This window comes from Simochromis diagramma, unplaced genomic scaffold (assembly GCF_900408965.1).
Source record: "Simochromis diagramma unplaced genomic scaffold, fSimDia1.1 OVJJ01000284.1, whole genome shotgun sequence".
Lineage (NCBI taxonomy): Eukaryota > Metazoa > Chordata > Actinopteri > Cichliformes > Cichlidae > Simochromis > Simochromis diagramma.
The window spans coordinates 1,735,454-1,754,531 of NW_024386871.1; the positions used below are offsets into that span (position 1 = coordinate 1,735,454).

Genomic DNA, 19,078 nt, shown 5'->3' on the forward strand with positions numbered 1-19,078 from the left:
GGTAGTAATAGGATATACAGTTTGGAGATGGTGGCACGGACAAAAAGACAGGGCAGAGAGGAAATTGTTAAGATTTTCATCGCCAAGATGGAGAAGATTATAAAGGGACAGCTCAGGTAGAGATGTTTTGGACATGTGCAGAGGAGGTATGGAGGATATTGAATATGGAGCTGCCAGCCAGAAGGAAAAAAAGACCACAGAGAAAATTCATGAACGTAATAAAGGAGGACATGGAGAAGGTAGTGTGACAGGGAAGGATACTAGGGATAGGGTGAGATGGAGGTAGACGATCCGTTTCCACATAGAAATGGTAAAAAAAACAAAATAAACAAACAAAAAAACATTAAAATTGAGTCGATGGAACTACCACCTGTTGTAAGGCTGAAGCGCGCTCACACACAGGAACGAGTACGTAAGGGCGTGGTGCTTGGCCATCTGACCGGCTTGGCGGGTTTTGATTGGCTGTGCTGGTTTCACAACGCCGAGTGTCGGCGGGGTAGGTCACGTGACAGCATCTGCTGCTGCTGGCTGAGCGAAGCGTGTTAGCAGGTAAACGAAAGCTTCAGATTTGTTATGTTTGAATATTTTTTTTATTATTAAGTCGTTTTGAGAGTTCAGGTATTTTATTGTGTATTTTTTGTTTATTTTAACGAACTCGATGGGCCTGTTCAAAAACATTATTCGTCTTATTCGGCTATTAGTCGTCTAACTAACTGCGTTGTATCCGTGCTGAGCGGTGCTGCTTTGTATGCGGACGGGCCGTTCGCACGCCGGGCAGTCGGCATGCCGCCTGTCTCTGGCTCCTGATTACTGCCCAAACAAATCTTAATAACTTTTCGCCCCGAATTATGTGCCTATAAATAAATTAAGGGACACGGACAATTAGAAATGTCAACGAACCACGCAGCTCGTTTTAGTTTCAGTTGTTAGCTTGTTGCTAACGTTAGCCACATCTCCCATGAAGTGACTAATGTTAGCTCGTTGGGCTACACAAAGGGGAGCATGGCAGCGCTTGTCACGTTTGTTTATTTTTTGGTTGCTACCCCAGACGGACTGTACATAGAATAGACATATTGGCAGACAGGTTAGGATACTGATACTCTACACACGGCTTGTGGTAGTTTAACGAAGAAATTTGCGTGTTACTCGCACACGGAACAAAGACTAGCAGTTAGCCGGGCTGCTGCTATCGTGAGCTAGTTTGACCTAACATAAACGTTAGCCTCTGTGGTTCATGCTTCTGTCGAGTTTATCACACAAATAAGAGTGACTCTGATATTTAATACGTATAATTAAGGCAAAAATAAACACTTCTATCTGTATATGTACGACGCACGCAAATGCTTTGCCAGATAACGCTTTCCCGTGGATTTTATTTAAGCACCCACGCTGCCTGACAAATTGTCACTTGGTTGTATTATTAGCTACAGCCAGTTGCTTTGTTCGATACTACTCAGGCTGTGTTTGTGCTTTTGTTTTTCGCCTTTTTAAAAAGCCTGTATTTCTGTTGTTGTTGCCTATCTTTTATGCACATTTTTGATATATATATAAAAGATGTTAATACCAGTATTAAAATATAGCGGTGCACTGAGTGTTTTTGTGTGGGAGAATAAGGCAGGGCTGTAAGCTGACACCCAACAGGCCCCTCTGGGCTGGCTAAATTTAAACGGGGATGTAGGGAGCGACAGATGGGGGTTATAGTCTTACATGGTATACTAGTGAGTCGGTCTGTTTATATTAAGTGTACAGCATCAGCACTGTAAGTAAGGAAAGTTTACTTACATTACGATTTTCAAGAGCAAAAAGTGACAACGTGCTTTATATTACTAAATAAAATACAACAGTTAAAGCAAAAGCAAGTAAAGCAAAAGTAACACCCAGGTATTTGAAAGCTGGGAGAACTGAAGATGTCCAAGAGCTTCATAATATGGATGTAGTCCAAGTTTAACTAGGATCTGTCCAAGTGGCAGCATATACAAGGGAAACAAGTTGGGCCCTAGGATGGAACCTTGGTGGTATGCCACAAGATAAAGCAGCAGAAAAGGACTGAAAATTAGCAAAAGCATCTGAAAAGGTCCAGAGCAAGAAAGAGATGCCCACCCAAGTTCTAAGTCTCTCATTCAGGATACCATAATCAGCTGTGTTGCGGGCAATAGAGACATCCAATAGTGCAAGAACCAAATATTCATGTGCATCATTGACTTTGAGTTTCAAATTATATATACTGCACATTTATTTATCATTGTTTTCTTACTAAGGGGTAATGATGCCGTACCATCTGGCTTTCGTTTCACCTTTGCTTCTGTGTCCTTTGTCTTTCAGATTTTTCTATTTTGTACATACATTGTTTTGTATATACTGTATATGATGACTTCACTGGTCAGCAATCAAGCCCGGGGTACTCGGGACAAAACGCTGCCTACCACCACACAAACAACACAGCAACAGAAGCAGATACAGGTGGGTGATTGTCATTGTAAATACAGAGTTATTAAGCAAAATAGTCTTTTAACTTAAATAAAATATTACATCTCTTAGTCTTAAACGTAATTTTTCACTTTTAAATGATTTTAACCCACTTTTCATTAAAATATATAAAGGATCCAAATGCTTTTAAAAACATTTAAATGTACTATTCAGATGGTGATAGTTCTTGATTCTCATTAAGCTCTGTTTGTTTGCCAGGCCACAGCAGAACAGATTCGTTTAGCCCAAGTGATTTATGACAAAAACGATGCTGATTTTGAAGACAAAGTCAAACAGGTAATGTTTGTTCATATTTTGTGCGTAGAGAAATTTTCTGGGTCACCAGGATATATTTTCCTGGATTTAAAACTTAATTGTGTTTGTTTACTTCTTCTTCTTTTTTTTTCTTCCTATGCTGTGACATTCACAGCTGATTGAGGTCACTGGAAAGACTCAAGATGAGTGTATGGTAGCCCTCCATGACTGCAATGAAGATGTAAACAGAGCCATCAATTTCCTGCTGGAGAGCACCTCTGACACAGTAAGCATGCTCCATCCCCAAAACATGTGTTGTGCTTGCTTTTTATATATGATTTGGTTATTGCTGTTTTGGGAGAGACTAAATGATGAAGCAAAAGTAGAAGTACAAATGCATTTTGTAGCACTATCATGATGTTCTGTTCAACTCTCAGACCTCTTGGGAGACTGTAGGAAAGAAGCGCAGCCTTGGGAAAGAAGGAGGACCTTCAGAGATAAAGGAGAGCAGGGAGAAGAAGGGAGAGAGGGAGGCCAGTCGTGGGCGTGGAGGGTCCACCAGAAGGGGCAGAGGCATCAGCCGAGGACGTGAGGGTAAGAAAAAGACACGTCGTGTGCCTTATATAAATAAGATAAGATAAAAACTTAATCTTTCACATCGAGGATAATGGCATTATTTTGGCTCAGTGTTAATTATGACTTTTCCATCATCTCATTTTCGTCATCTTTTTTTTTTTTTTTTTTTTTTTTTTTTTTTTTGTTTGTTAAATTTCAGGTCGGTCAGAGGAGAATGGATTTGATGTGGCTCCTGGTGAGAGAGGAGGAGACCGTGGACGCAGGGGACGCGGTAGAGGTAAGCATTGGAGAGTAACGCATGTCAGATTTATTGAACATATCCAAATGCAGAGTTGGATTATAAGGTGACGTGAAAAGAATGCTAACTGTAGTTACCAGGTTCATGTTCCCTGATGTGACCGGCATCGTATTTGTCTGTTGTGCTTCAAAATTTAAGTCCACCAATTCCATGTGCTTGCTTGAATGGGTGTTTGATGCATACAGTCACTAAAATGCAAAAATGGAACAGGGCCAAAGATGCACAGCGAGGAGTTTATTTCCTCCTCCAGCAACAATAAAGCGAAAGAGAAAGTACTACACCAGCAACAGAGCCTCATTTACGTGCCATAAATGATTTAGCCTACAGGAAATGGTGACTGTAAGTGGATGGTTATCAGCTGATTTAAGAGCATTAAGTCAAAACATTTCCTCGTGCTTTTTAGTAGTTCTGCTACAGCCTTGATGATACTTTCTGTATCTGCAACTCCACCGGGGTTTGTTCAGAGTCGAGTGATGTAAATTTCATAATCAGTGAGTGTGAGGGTCTGCATGTTTGTTGTGACCACACAGACTCATCTGAGGAGAATTTACTTTACAATTCAACTATGCATGCCCAATAGGCAGTTGATTTAAAAGAGCCACCTGTCTTCAGCTGTCCATGTCTGCAATTCAATATCTTATTAAAAAGTGTATAAAATGGCTGACAACTCTTACTCCTGTCTTTTTAAATTCAGATACAAATTTTAATGAAGCTACAATCTTAAAATGAAGTCAACAGACAGAAACACCACAACCTGTTTTGAGTTGATGATGGATCACTGTAACCACTCCCCACACAAATTGTTTTTAGATTGCAGAGGTGTGCACATGCCCTGACATGAAAATTTAGTGAATCTGTTGCTAATCATATTCTTTTCCAATGCACTAATGGGAAACTTAGCTGAGAAGTCACTGACAATCGTTTGTCCCAAGGCTTGATATTCTTAAAAATGCTTAATGAGGAATTTAGACTTAAGTGACTTGGTTGTGTTGTTCATATGGTTGTTTTGCTGCATTTTCAGTTGCAGGGGTTCGTGGCAGAGGAAGAGCAGCTGTTGGTAACAGGTTCTCTTCGCAGGGAATGGGGTAAGAATATGCATCATGTAAAAGTTTTACAAAAGGAGGTGATGATGTTGATTACAAGCACATATCTTAAAAACAAGTGTGTGTGGAAAAATATGTTTCTGAATCTCCTTGATTGAAAATTTGTTCTGCCTACCGTTATCAGTAAAAACAGATGTCTTTCAATTCGCTCAGGTTTTTTTTTTTTTCTTTTTTTTTTTTTTTTTTTTTTCTTCTTCTTCTTTTGGGTTTGTTTTGCTTTTTCACACTGCTGCTTTTTTTTTTTTTCTCCAGAACCTTCAATCCTGCTGACTACTCTGCTAACGCTGGAGCTCGCCAGGAGGCATGGGAAGGAGATGGCAACGAAGCTGCCGAGGAAGCTGGTAAAGAAAATAGTCAGGCATACACTGATTTTTCTTGCAATATATACTTTTTAGTGTCCACTTTCTACATTTGAGCAAATGTCTAGTTTTCGACTATTTCAGAATTGCCACAAGAAATTACAAAAACACTAATTTGGCTATGCTTCTGTTTTAAATAGGGACATGGGGAGGCAACCCAGAAGACTGGAGTTCAGAAGACTGGAATGAAGATGTAAGGCACTGCTTTTCAGTGAAAGTGTATTACAGCCCTTTAAATGTGCGCGTTTATGCTTAAAGTCTAGTGTTGCTGTCTAATGATGTTAGTTAACTAAGTCCTGTTGTTAAAGGGTGACTTGATGTGGCTCTGGGAGGTTTTTGAATGCTGTATTAATATCTTCATCTTTCACACAGTTATCTGAGACCAAAGTATTCACTGCCTCTTCTGCCCCAACAAATCACATCACACCTGGAAACAAGTAAGCCCTTCATAAGTCATTGGCACCTTGAAAGAACACGTAGAAATTGTTTAATTTTGGAGAATGGCATTTTATTTAATCAACACTGTTATTCCTTCTTTCCTCCTTCCAAACCTTTCTACTTTCACTCTTCACTCCACTTTCTGTGTGCTCTCCTGTTTCCTGCTTGTTCCCAGTGTGGACCTGGCTGGCATACTTCCTAAGGCTGGAGTGGGTGTAGGGAGTTCTGTGGACTCCGATTTGGGGGCGATAGTCGATGGCCCCTCAGCTGAGGATTTAGGCCAAAGCCTGGTGTTTACCAATTCACATCACAATGGACGCACTGCAACACACAGCTACGCACATGCCACAGCCAACAGCTATGCCCATGCAGCTTCTGGCAGTACCACCTACGCACATGCTGCACTGGTATTCATAACTACTCTATAGATTTATAGACCTTAATACAATATACATTTAGATATATCCTCATCGCCTTTTTCTTCTGTCTCCCTGTCAGTCCTCAGTCCTAGGTTCTGGTTTTGGGTCACTGAATGCACCCAAGCAGGCACCTGCCCCTGACATCCGGACATCAGAGCAGCTGAATGGGCCTCGGCTTGGTCAAAGAACCAGTCAGATGTTGGCCACCACCAGCAATAGCAGCATTTCCAAAGACCAAGGGCAGTCTCCAATGCAAACTCCTGCTCCTGCCCCCTCTCCCTCTGCAGACAACAAGGCTCAAAGACTGGAGAATGGCTCTGTTACTGCCCAACACTGTAAGTTTATCTCAGAGTAGTTAGGAATCCAAAACAAAGATGTTATTAGGTTTGGAAGCATTTGTTAAAGAAGGGAGTAAAACCCAGAGGTATGGTGAATTTCAGTATTGTAGTCATGGTAATGAATGTATATTTGTCTCCCTTTGTCTTCAGCGGAGATGAAGCTTCAGCCAGAGCCATCAGTGGTGCTCAGCCAGCTGGCTCAACGGCAACAGCAGTCCACAATCCTTCCCACCACAGAGCCTTTGGGCCCTGTCCAGGCACATGCTCCACAGGCCCCCACACCGCCAGGTAGGCCTGCAAAATAGAACTATCCTATACCACTAAAAGTGTGATTGTAGGCTGTTGCTACCTATAGAGTAGAGAGACAGTAAAATATGTAGTGCCCCTACAAAAAAGATACATAACAGGAAGTCGAGTTAGTCAGTTGCTTTATTGCTATACCGTGCTATTGTTGTTGTGACTATAATGACATGGTGAATGGTCATGGTGCTTTTATTCTCATTCAGGTCATGAGTCCTCTGTCCCTCCTGTAAGAGACAGCGCTTCTCCAGGAGTGAAGCTGCCAGGCATGGAGCCTTTGACCACAGAGCCTCCTCAGCGCCAAATAAAGACACAGAGACGCAGAGCGCCTCCTCCCTCAAAAGTAAGCCTCTTTGAAATTTAGACTTTGAACCTTTTTATCTGGCAGAAAATGTAAACGAGAAATGACAAAAGAGCTGTATTCATTCTAAGAGGAGATAGAAACCGAAAATCAGTCATTTATCTCCTCTTAAGGGGTTTACAAAGCAGGTCTGCTAGTTAACCAGTTATATGAGCAGACTTAATGAGGTAGTTTCCACAGCCTTATGCTCCCCTTACTACACACACAGGTATGCAAACTTTTTTTTAAAGAATAGACTGCTCGTACTTGACTACTCCCGGTGCTTGTTTATCTGCTAGTCTTGAAGTAGCAGTAGACCAGAATATTCAGCTATTTATGTGTTCTTTTGTTGGCTTTGTTTTCAACTCGGTGTCTTTGTTGTTACAAATAATGACTTTTCACACCTCTCTGGTTACTGTTTGGACAGTAGCCACCGCTAAGCTGCAAGCATGAGGTCGTGTTCACCTTTTACTACATCTGCTCTTGAGTGAGCAGCAGCTGGTGCTTATGCTCAAATCAGCATCACATTGTGTCCTGACCTTCAGTTACTTTTTTTTTTTTTTTTTTTTTTAATGGGACTGTTTTAACTCAGATTGAACACTGACAAAATGTTGGTAAAATAAATGTTTTCACAATCAATTTTTTTTTGTAATAAAGAACAGAAACCTACCCCAAATCCAAAAATTAGATCAGTTCTGATTACTCGTCCTTCTGTCGTCTTTAGATTCCATCGTCAGCAGTGGAGATGCCGGGATCGGCAGATGTGTCTGGTCTTAATGTTCAGTTTGGAGCTCTAGACTTTGGGTCTGAGGCTAGCAGTGGAACATCAGATATGGTACCAACTGAGTTGGCCAGGGAACACACGCCTGTTCAGGCCCCACCAGCCATGCCAGTTCCTACTGCTATTCCCACACAGCCGCCTCAGAATAGCCTGTTCTCTAAGCCAGGAGCTGTGAGGTATGTGTTTGTCATGCAAGCATGTTGGTTTATGTGAGGTATTTGTTATGTGTGGCGGGTTTTTTATGTTTTGTTTTGTTTTTTGCTTTTTTTAATTCCCCTTTTAGTGGATATAATACTGGCAAACCGGGTGATTCGCAACACTTTAAATTCCAGAGACTAAAATGACCACAACTCTTTTTGTTTTGCAGTGTAGCCCAGAGCCCTAAAAACATTCAGGAAACTTGGTTTTAAAAAAATGTTAAACCTCAGATTTAGAAAAGTCTCATTGTCCAAAGAAAGTTCTTGATGTTGAATTGAACCGTTTTTTTTTTTTTTTTTTTTTGTTTTTTTGAGCTTTTTCATGACTCCATCAGGAACCCTTTGCAACTTTACTTACATTTATTTAATGTTATTTATTTAATTTTGGAGACCCTATACTACTTTATGTCTCCCCCAACACAAAATCTCTATTTGTTCTTTAAACAGTGAACACATGAGCAGCTTATCTTCTGTAACGGACCCCAACTTCCCTTCACCCTCTTTGGGCTTACCTAGTGCCACGCCCACACCCTCCCTTGGTCTCCCCAGTGCTGCTGCGCCACCCTCCTCTTCAGCCCCAACCACAGTCAGCCGGGTAGAGAGCAGCGTCCCGAGGTCCCTACCCCCTCATCTTGGGTTCTCACAGAGCAAAGATATCCCATCGGCTCCTGGTGGGCCTCTGACGGTGAGTATAAACCTTTTTTCTCAGGTCTCAAACAGAATAAAGATTTTGGCAACTACTTAAATGTTTTTTGCCTGAAAGCTGAATGATGAAACCAAGTCTTGAAACGTTTTCTCTCTTAGAATGGCTACACTGGTATGAAGACACAGAGCACACAAGACGGTAAGTACTATTGTCAGTAATGTAAAAATGCACTCACATGGCCAATAAAGTCTGGTATAATGAACATTGATTGCTTAATGCTGAGGAGGAAATGGAAAGATGCCTCTTAGCGCAAGTTGTGGTTTGATAAATGCCGTTTTTATAGCCACCCCATCTCATTTTCTTTTTCACCCTGATTCTGTTCAATTCTTTTCCTTCTCATATAGTAACTTAAAAAAAAAAACAGATAAATAGACCAAATTTTGCCCCAGATTAATCTTTCTAATTTTAAACCAGGCACAGCATCATCTAGGACAGTGAAAACTGAGTCTCCCATTATGACAAGTGACAGCGGCCCTGGCCACCACATCCCTTCTCCTGCAGTTACAGCTTCCCACTCAACATCCATCTCATCGTTCAGCAGGTAAGGAGCGGCTCGGCTGCACTTTGATGTTTTTGCCTGGAGATGATGATGCTTACAAGCACATATCTAAATCATTTAATGTGGACATATTTTTCACTGAATCTCCCTGCTTCCTGATCACACATCCAATTTGAAGTGCTTTTGCAGATTTATCAGATTTCAGCAGGCTGACAGACTCTTTATTCTCTTTGTAGTCACACAAGCAGTACGCACTCATCTGGGTCGACCCTCTCTACGACTTCCTCCCTTACGGTAAACAGATGCTTAGTATGTTTGGATTTTATAATTTTATTTTAATCCAAAATTTTAACTAAGCTCCAGAGTTTACAAACAAACAAACAAAAATAAAATGCGTTCTCTGCTTTTATTCTTTCAGACGAGTAACGAGGAGAGTAGCAGCGGAAACATCCATGCCTTTACTTCGCCATCATCCAGCCAGGTTGTTAATCCCAATCCTTCAGCTCCCCCCGTTGTCAGTAGTTCTGCCACCAATGGTCTGCATCCATCTGGAGCACCTGGACTAATTCCAAATGGCACAAACGCCACACTCTCAGCTGCCGGCAGCCGCACAGCACCCCTGCTCACCACCACCTCCGGTATGCTCTTTACTACCATAACACCACGATGGACGTTAAAACTAAAATATTTTGAAATATCATACTCGATTCTTTTTTCTTTTTTCTTTTTTTTTTTAACTATGAATTATGATTTTAATCTGGCTGTTTTGGACACTTAACTGAGACTGTACTTATCTGTAAATGGTTATGTTTATTCAGTGCATAACATGTCCTTTGTGGTGTCTGCTCCAGGTAAAGCTCCTCCCAACTTGGCCCAAGGAGTGCCACCTCTCCTGGCCAACCAGTACATCATGGGCCCTGGTGGATTGCTCCCTGCATATCCGGTAGCTATTTAACTGTATCATATAATTACTTGTTTGTGTTACTCTTGATCCCATGCATTTTTAAGGGAAAGGAAAGACTTAATATGGATACTAAAGATAGATTAATTGGGTGTCCTCTTTAAAAATAAATAAATAAATAAATGCAGGTTTTTCTAGAAGTGCAGAAACTGAACAGAGGGATTTAATTTTCTTTTTATTCTATATAGAGGTTTTTAGTCATTTGGGAAGATTTTGATCATGTACTGAATACACTCATTAGCAGCTAGTAAAGATAAAAGGCTTTGTAGGCATAAGCGATGTTTATTAGAGACTCCGACATCTGCTAAATAACCATTGTCCTAATTTCAACAGCAGATATATGGATATGAGGACTTGCAAATGCTGCAATCGCGTCTTCCTTTGGTGAGTCTGTTGCTTAACTCAACCTTTTAATAATGCCTTAATGTTAGTTGCTTTTTAACATGAGAAATATCTGAGTATTTTGATCTAGACAACCCAAAAAGTGATGTCCACATATGTGGACGCCAGGTCCTAGGAGGTTAATGCTGTTTGTCTTTTTAATTATTAATATTTTCCTCTTTCTGGACAGGACTACTATGGTGTAACATTCCCTGGTGCTACAACTGCTATGCCTGGTAGAGATGGACTTGCTAATAACCCATATTCAGGTAGATCAAATTTTATTCTCCTTTGCACTTGATCATTTTGACTTGATGACTTTGGTTAAGCACTTTTTTTTTTTTTTTTTTTTTTTTTTTATAGATTATGTTGAACTGAAATTTTCTGTTGCCTGTAGGTGATTTTTATTATGTTTTTTTAAGGGGGGGCATCTTAGTTTTTTTTTCTTTCTAAGCTGTGTTTTTAATCTTTGCTATGGCTTGAAGCAAATGAAGGACATTTCCTAAGAACACCAGCCCAACAATATCCTTAAAGCCTCGTGTATTTGTTGCCTAAAGGGTGGTCATCTAAGAACTCTGTTTTTACTGATGGGGAATTGTGTTCGGTGGAAAGCTGGAGTACCTGTTATAAGAGTAGAAATGAGGCTTTAGGGTTCATTTCCACTTTTGTCTTACCTTTCTTCTGTCTCTCCTGACTCTGCTCAGGTGAAGCAACAAAGTTTGGCAGGAATGACTCTTCATCTCCAGCTCCTCCAACCACCCTGTCTACAGCTGGGGTGCAGTCACAGCCCCAGCAGACACAGCAGACAGGCACACAAGGGCAGGGTCAGAGCCAGGGTCAGCAGACACAGAACCAGGCCTTCCTCAACCCCCCTCTCCCTCCTGGCTATGGATACACTGGTAAGGGAAAAACAAAATCATGCTTAATCACATCGATGTCAGTCATTTTAAGGTTTTACACTATTAACCATTTGGACATCCTCCATCATTTCACAGGTCTGCCATATTATGCTGGTATGCCTGGAGTTCCCTCAGCTTTCCAGTATGCCCCCACTGTCTTTGTGCCTCCTGCCTCAGCCAAGCAGCCAGCAATGGGCCTGGCCAACCCCTCCAATCAGTACCACCAACAGCATCAGCCAAGTTATGGACAGCACGCATATGGCACAGGTAAGACCTGGACTAAACAGGGTTTTGTCTGGTTTGTTAGACTTCTATTATTATTGTAATAGTAGTTGTAATACATTAGTAAACTAAACTGATATCTCAGCAACACAAAATGTAGTTATGAAGCTTAATTAGCTTAAAAGATGGCATTATTGTGGGCTTTCTGGAAAGTTATTTTTGTGTATTTTGAGACTCAAGTGTAAAAATAGACGTCAGACTAAATCAAGGTGTCTCTAGTGGGAGGGGAAAGTGAACTGAATTTCCAAACCTTTACACATGTACACCATATGCTGCATGTGCGTGTAGAGTTGGGCCTGTTTTGTTTTTGTTTGTTTTTTCTGCTTGTGCTGCATGCATAGCTCAAACCCCCTGCTAAAGTTGGACACAGCTCAGTATAGACAGCTGCCATTTCAGTCAGGTTACCTTACTGCCTCTCTCTCTCTCCTGCCCCCTCCACCCTCTTTTTCCTTCCCATCCTCCTCCTTCACAAAATCTGCTCCTCATCCTCTCTCCCTCCCCCCTCTGCTTTGCTCTGCCTCCTCTGTTCTTCTATACTCTACCTCCTCCCCCTTCAGCCTTTGATGACCTGTCTCAAGCCCACGGTGGGGAATACAGTAAGGCAGGGTATGGAAGCACTGCCCAGTCACAGGCCAAGTCAGCAGGCAGCGGTCCAGGGAAAGGTACATGCACGACACATGGTGCACACTCTAACAACACACAAACACACACACACAGTTAGTGGGCGTTTTTCAAGGAGGAAAAACGGGTGTACTCACAATTGCAGATGATTCTACAGTCGAGAGCGTCCTGGAGAAAGGTGTGTATATGCAAGCATGTGATTGTACTTTCATGTGCAAATGGCTGGGTACATGCTAAAGGGCGGCGCGGAAGTGAGAAACATGCCCCTGCTCCTCCTCACTTACTATGCTTCTTCCTCCTGGCTGGCCTGTGTCCTACTAACAGTGGAAACTGGCATTTAGTTTAGAAGATAAGCTTATCAGCATTGAAGTGACACAGCTGCTGTTTTTTTTGGTTTTTTTGTTTGTTTTTTGTTTTTGTTTTTGTTTTTTGTTTTTTTTATGCATTCCCACTGATTTGTTGTTGCTTTTTCTGTTTTTGTCCTCCTTTCCCTCTGAATTCCCAACATTGTCTTTTCCCCTCTTTCATTTCTTTCCAGCACCAGGATTGTCAGGTTCAGGTACTAGTGGTGGAGTACCTGACATGGGAGGTTCAATCTACAGCAAAACACAGGTGTGTGGTCCACACGTCTAAGCATGATCTGTTTGTATATATCTAAATCAATGTGTTTTGTATGACGTTTTTTAAGAGAGGTTTAATCATTTAAATGTGTGGTGCAAAGTTAACTGGTAAAAATACGTTATTTGTCCAAATGTTTCCTACTGGGGGGCAGTTAAAACCTCATTGATGGATGCCAGCATTTCTATTTAATGACAGGAAAATACTAAGCTGTAAAGGTAATGGATTATACCCAGTAAGAGCTCGGTAATGTTTTTCTGACAGTTCTTTCTTGAATTGGAAGAGCTGTCTGATTCACATTTCCAGACTGTTCATGTATATCACACTGTCTTAAGTTCATTTCCTCAGTTCATCCACTCTCCACCCTATTTTAAAGCCCACTACATGACTGTTTTTATCCTTTGCTCATACCGAGGCTGCTGGCTTGTGGTTGGCTCAGAGTTCTGCATAGCTTTCACTTTGTTAGCTTCTTTAAACCGTTGGCTTGGTGAAATTGATTAAAATGTCTCGTTAGGTTTGTTGTCTTGAACTCTTTGATACGGTTCCCCTGTAGTGTTCTTTAGCTTCCTCACTCATTGAAGAACTCACTAACAGCCACATGCTAACAACGTGTGACTGCTCATAGCTTATGTTTGTGAGTTTGCATGCAACTTTACATACAGAGCAGCTTGAAGTCTCAACTTTTGACTTAGTTGATGCCTTAGTCCATATACTCATCTGGTTAGTACAAACTTTGGCTACATATCTTACCATAATCAAGCTCAGTTAGGTCCTCTTTAAATGATTCTGCTTGTCAAATGAAAATGTAGAAATGTGAGCATTTCAGTTTGAATGTCAAATTTTTTTAAAATAAAGCTCGGATGAAGAACTGTTTAATTTCAGAAGAATATTAAATGGAAAGATTATGGATTAGATTGTTTTTGCCAGACATAAATGAATCTTTTGTCCTCGTTTTTTTTTTTTTTTTTTTTTTTTTTTTTTTTTGTAGTCATTTGACAAGCAGGGCTTCCACACAGGGACACCACCTCCCTTCAGCCTGCCTTCAGCACTAGGAGGAACGGGGCCCCTGAACCCTGGTGGTGCGCCTGGCTACGCCCCTGCACCTTTCCTGCACATTCTGCCTCCTCACCAACAGCCCCACTCCCAGCTGCTGCACCATCACCTCACACAGGACGGACAGGTAACCCTCCACAACCAGTGGGAAAAAAAATATTTTTATACATTAAACTTCGAGGTTTTAGTATAGTTTAGTTTTGCTTTTGGTTTATCGTCTATTAAAAAGGCTGCTGTACCCTTACTAAATATTTTTCGTGCTAATCAAATAAGAAAAGAACTCAGTGTGTACATCTGATTAAATTCTGCACCTGTGTTACTGCAGTTTGTTTTTTTTAAACTCAGTTTTTATTATAATTTACAACATTGCAATGTTCACAAGTAAGACAGTTACTGGAACCGCAGTGCAGAAATACAGATTACAATAAGAACTGCAATTGGGGAAACAACACAAAACTGGGAAGCAAACCCCCCCCCAAAAAAAAACAACTTTACGTAATATTAAAGAACATGTGACAATCTTAATAGCCATAAATGAACGAAACGAAACAGACCTATGCTAAGTTATTGAAACAGTAAAGCATGTATGGGTTGCCAGCTGAGTAAACAATTCTCTCTGAATCCGCAGAGCATATGTTATTTCCTCCTTCTGGTAAATTTCTCTTACTTTATCAATCCACATATTATATGAAGGTGGGTCAAGATTCAGCCATTTAATAGTAATACACTTTAGTGATGCTGTAAGCAAGATTCTTAAGAGATACTTTTTATTGTTTCCTGCAAAACCATTTGGTAATCCTCCTAAAATGGCTAACTGTTGGTCTTTTGTTAGTGGTTGTTGGAAAACTGTATTGAGAACTCTAAATATGTCATTCCAAAATGAGCAGATTTTTGGGCATCTGTGATATGGGTTCCTAAATGAGTACCACAATTTCGCCAGCAGGTATCAGGATTTGTAGGCTTCATTTTGGCCATTATCTCTGGGGTTCTAAAATATCTCATGACCACCTTCCATTTGAATTCTCTCCACAGCCCAGAGTTAGTCACGAGATGGGCTTCACCGAACACCTCTTCCCAGGCGTCCTCTGAGATTTGAGTGCCAGTCTCAGCTTCCCACCTTGCCTTAATATCCAAAGTTGCACTTGTACTGAAACTCATAAATGCGTTATCGAAATTGCTGATTAATTTTGGGGAGGAATTACTTTGAAATATTTTTAGAAATATTTCCTCAATGGGTGAGGGCTCCAAAACTTGCCTCCATTCTTTATGCTTTGTCAAAAAACTTCTTAGCTGCAGAAATCTGAAAAAGTCAGAAGAAGGAAGCTGAAGCTGACCTCTCAATTGTTCAAATGAGCTCAGGTGCCCATTCCTCACACCATGACAAAGTTTATGAAGCCCGTTATGTGACCATGCTCTGAAGCCAGAGTCTTCCACAATAGGAGAAAAACCCTGCAGGGAGGAGAGGCTTGATAAAATTGAAATTTCTTTTGGAAGACCGAATGATTGTTTGATTCTACGCCAAATCTTTAGTGACCCTCGTCCATTCCCCCATATGCACATTTTTAATTGAAATGTTAGAAAAAAACAGGGATTCCAATGGTCTTTCGCATATTGTCTTCTCAATGTTTAGCCACTGAGTTTCAGACAGATCCCGCACCCATACAGTCAGGGGACTCATCTGAGCTGCCCAGAAATAATATTTCAGATTTGGAACAGCCAACCCCCCCTGCAGTTTTGACAGTTTTAATGTTTGGAACTTGATCCTTGGGCGTTTGCCTTGCCATATAAATTTGGAAAAAAGTTTATCTAAATTATCAAATGTAGAGTTGGGAATGTTTATAGGCAGCATTTGAAAAAGGTATAGAAGTCTTGGCAATACATTCATACGTATACTCTCAATCCGACCCAAGAAAGACAGAGGCAGGACATAATTTACATAATTTACTTTTAAACAAGTCTGATAATAAGTGAGGAATTTGAATTCCTAAATACTTGATACCTTCGTTTGGCCATTTAAAGCCAGATGAAATGTTTCCTCCTATATCCATTGCCAATGTTTTGTCAATATTAACTTTGTAACCAGAGAGGTAACCGTATGTACTAATAATTTCTTTTAAATGAGGTACACTGACTGCAGGATTTGAAATGTATAAAAGTACATCGTCTGCATAGATGGACAATTTATGCTGTTCTCCATTAATTGTAAGGCCCTGAATTTCATGTTCATCTCTAATCAGCTGCGCCAAAGCGTCAATACTTATATCGAACAGCAGGGGCGACAGTGGGCAACCTTGTCTACACCCACGTTCCAGTGGAAATCTGGCTGATATTGTTCCATTTACCCGTACAGCCGCCATTGGGTTGGAGTAAAGAATCTGTATCCACTTAATTAAGTTTGGCCCAAATTTGACTCTTTCAAGTGTATGGGCCAAGTATTGCCAGGAAACCCTGTCGAATGCTTTGTGCGCATCGAGAGACAGAATCGTTCCTGCAGTTTTAAGGATTTTATTTGGCCTGTCACTATCGATCATCACTGAAAAGTTCTCCTTGATAATTCCTGGTTTTCTCCACTGTTGTTGTATATTTAGAATCTACACCCTCTTGTGTGATAAGTTCAATAGAATAGGGCTGACTAAAATGAATAATATAAGCACTTTGAAATTACACAAATTAAACACATCCACTGAATGGACTTCTTTTTCTTCATAGGGCGGTCCTGGTCAGCGCAGTCAGTCCAGCAGCATGCAGCAGAAAACCCAAGGCAGCAAGTCCAGCTATAACAGCTCTGCATACTGGACAAACTGAGGAATGCTTCCATATGTTTTTTTTTTTGTTTTTTTTTGTTTATTGTTGTTTTTTTTCTCCTCGTCTCCCTGAAAGGCTGCGTGTGTAAAGCTAAAACAGAAAAACAAACACACTACCCTCACAATGAGCAACCATGGGCTTCGTTGCCCTGCTCCCCCCACCTCCAAGTCCTCTTAAGTCTTTTGGGTTCTCTCTTCCCCCCCCTTTTCAAAATTGGTTGTACATGTAAGATATTTATGTATTTATATATAAATATATATATATATACTGTATATGTAATAGTAGAACATGAAATGTGGTTTCTGCATTTTATTTTTGAAGGACTTTTTGTTTACTTTTTTCAAAACTGCAGGAAAAGATGTTACATTGAGACAAAATGAGATGTTAGTGAGAGAGTGAGTGAAGAAGAAAAACGACCCAAAACTTCCTGGAAGAAACCAGAAAAAGGAAAAGGAGAGAGCTATAGCACTGATTGCATTTGAGGACACTTCAGATGGGGGTGGGGTTTATAATAACTAACTGCATCTGTCTCCTCTTTTTTTCTTTTTATACATGACTTCCTGAATGGCCGGGCTCGTCCCTCTGAGCTTCATTTTGTAGCTTCCTGTCTTTTCCCTCTTTCTTCTCTCCCTCTCCTCTGGAGAGCCGCCTACTCTCCCGGGGTCACTTTCTTTAAAGAAAGACCTGCCCATCTAAATTTTATATTTTTATTTAATTTTAACCCTCATTTTCTCGAAATAAAGTTCTGAGCAGTTGGTAACTGACTCCTTGTTTTATATGCATGTACATTTACACAAGTTAATCAAGTGGGTTTTCCTTGACTGACCCATGTCTTCAGACTCATTTTCAGTGTTTTAACATATTTACTTGTATTTACTGGGATTTATTTGTTTCGGATGAATGTCTATTTCACTACATAAATCATGAACAAATGTGTAGGCAAACGGCTAAATATTTTTTAACATAAGAGTACAAAAAGGCCTTAAAACACAAGTTACCAGTGATAAACTGGTCATTTTTGGCAGCACAGTGGTGTGCACTGTTGCCTCACAGTGAGACGCTCCAGGGTGTCAATCCCCCTGCAGACTGGAGGCTTTCTATGTGGAGATTGCATATTTTCCCCAGCTGGGAATATTTGATCACTATTGTTAAATAATCTGCTCTTGTTCTTTGTGCCACCCACTGACAGTGACTGACTGTTAATGAAGATGGCTCCATGGTGTAGTAATTAGACTAAGACACAAACTCTCTCAGGCTGTCCCAAGCTCAGATAAATTAGATTCCATTAAGAAGGCATGAGGTGTAAAATCTGGGCCAAATTGAACCTCCAGAGCCATCTGCTGTGGTTCAGTTCTGAGTACCAGAACTACTGCTGTCCTATTTTGATCTAATTTATACCTGTATGCTACAATGTTAAATGATAAAACCATCCTCAGTTCAAGTCCGAGAAAAAATATTTTCTTTCCATTTCTAAACTCGCATGAGATTCAGAGCAGAGTAGGTCCCTGACCTGCAAGTTTAGTATTTTCTGTAATCTGGTCAGTGTAACTGTTCTCTGCAATAGTCTTTTAAGCCAGTTGGCCATATGGTGGCCCAGCTTGAGCAAGACACAGGTGGCTCTGATTACAGTGAATCCATCATAGCACTCTTTTTTTCCTTTTCCCATAAAATGCCAAGTTTGTGATGTTAATGAAAGCTAAACTTATGCACGTTTAAAAGTGTATTAATCTCATCCTTGTTCTATGACAGGGCCTTTTATTTCAAGTGGCTGAATTTGTGCGGCATGGTGCATTGATGCACGGTGACTTTGTTAGTCTTGTGCACATTCAGCACAGTACCATCACGTAAAGAGAACAAGATATTTTTAAAGGTGAGCTATGATGTCACTTGAGGCCCTCATAGTTTTATGAGACATTTCATTTTCAAACTGATAAGTCAAGTTTAGTCCCAGCAACGGTTCTGAACCTTTTTTTTTGAGTGATGTTTGAATAGTATAGCATATGAAAAAATCAAAGTGAGGAAGTTTAATTCTGTTTGTGTAGAGGCGAAGGCATGGTTAGAAATGGTGATGAGTTCAACTGCAATTGTGTGTAACTTATCAGTCACCACCTGGTGGCAGTATATAACTGCCCTATGTGGGTATTAATTCCATGCCATACACAGACTTTTGACCCAGGAGCCCAGACTGAGTGGATCACTGTTACAGGAACATATCAAATAAATCCTCTTATGAAAATCAAAATATTCAGACTGAGTGTGCTGGTGAAAACCACTGACAAGGGTCACATTGACCGTTTTGTTACAATGCATTATTTTACTGGCAGACACTCGGTCTTTATCAGTATATCAACCTGACATGCTTCACATGGCAGTGGCATGCTGT

At 40.6% G+C, this 19,078-nt stretch overlaps 1 protein-coding gene and 1 non-coding gene across 5 annotated transcripts; both read left to right on the forward strand.

Moving 5' to 3' along the window:
- Positions 1–451: 451 nt before the first annotated feature.
- On the forward strand, positions 452–17,455 carry LOC120733408 (ubiquitin-associated protein 2-like). 4 transcript variants are annotated; one of them, XM_040031572.1, is made up of 30 exons: positions 452–549; positions 2,323–2,460; positions 2,686–2,763; positions 2,897–3,007; positions 3,159–3,315; positions 3,497–3,574; positions 4,617–4,680; positions 4,951–5,039; positions 5,198–5,250; positions 5,430–5,494; positions 5,671–5,902; positions 5,994–6,249; positions 6,403–6,540; positions 6,759–6,895; positions 7,617–7,849; positions 8,318–8,555; positions 8,675–8,714; positions 8,991–9,117; positions 9,312–9,384; positions 9,494–9,713; positions 9,927–10,018; positions 10,370–10,420; positions 10,608–10,686; positions 11,122–11,316; positions 11,413–11,583; positions 12,156–12,260; positions 12,365–12,397; positions 12,758–12,831; positions 13,826–14,017; positions 16,600–17,455. In XM_040031572.1, exons 2-30 carry the CDS (start codon positions 2,365–2,367, stop codon positions 16,693–16,695), a joined length of 3,573 nt encoding a protein of 1,190 aa, XP_039887506.1. In that variant the 5' UTR covers positions 452–549; positions 2,323–2,364; the 3' UTR covers positions 16,696–17,455. The 4 variants fall into 4 exon arrangements, with proteins under 4 accessions (XP_039887506.1, XP_039887507.1, XP_039887508.1 ...); XM_040031573.1 differs by having other exon boundaries at positions 9,312–9,369; XM_040031574.1 differs by lacking the exon at positions 12,365–12,397.
- Positions 9,151–9,228, forward strand: LOC120733486. The gene has a single exon (XR_005695838.1). It is a non-coding gene; the product is annotated as a small nucleolar RNA SNORD121A (small nucleolar RNA).
- Positions 17,456–19,078: the final 1,623 nt, after the last annotated feature.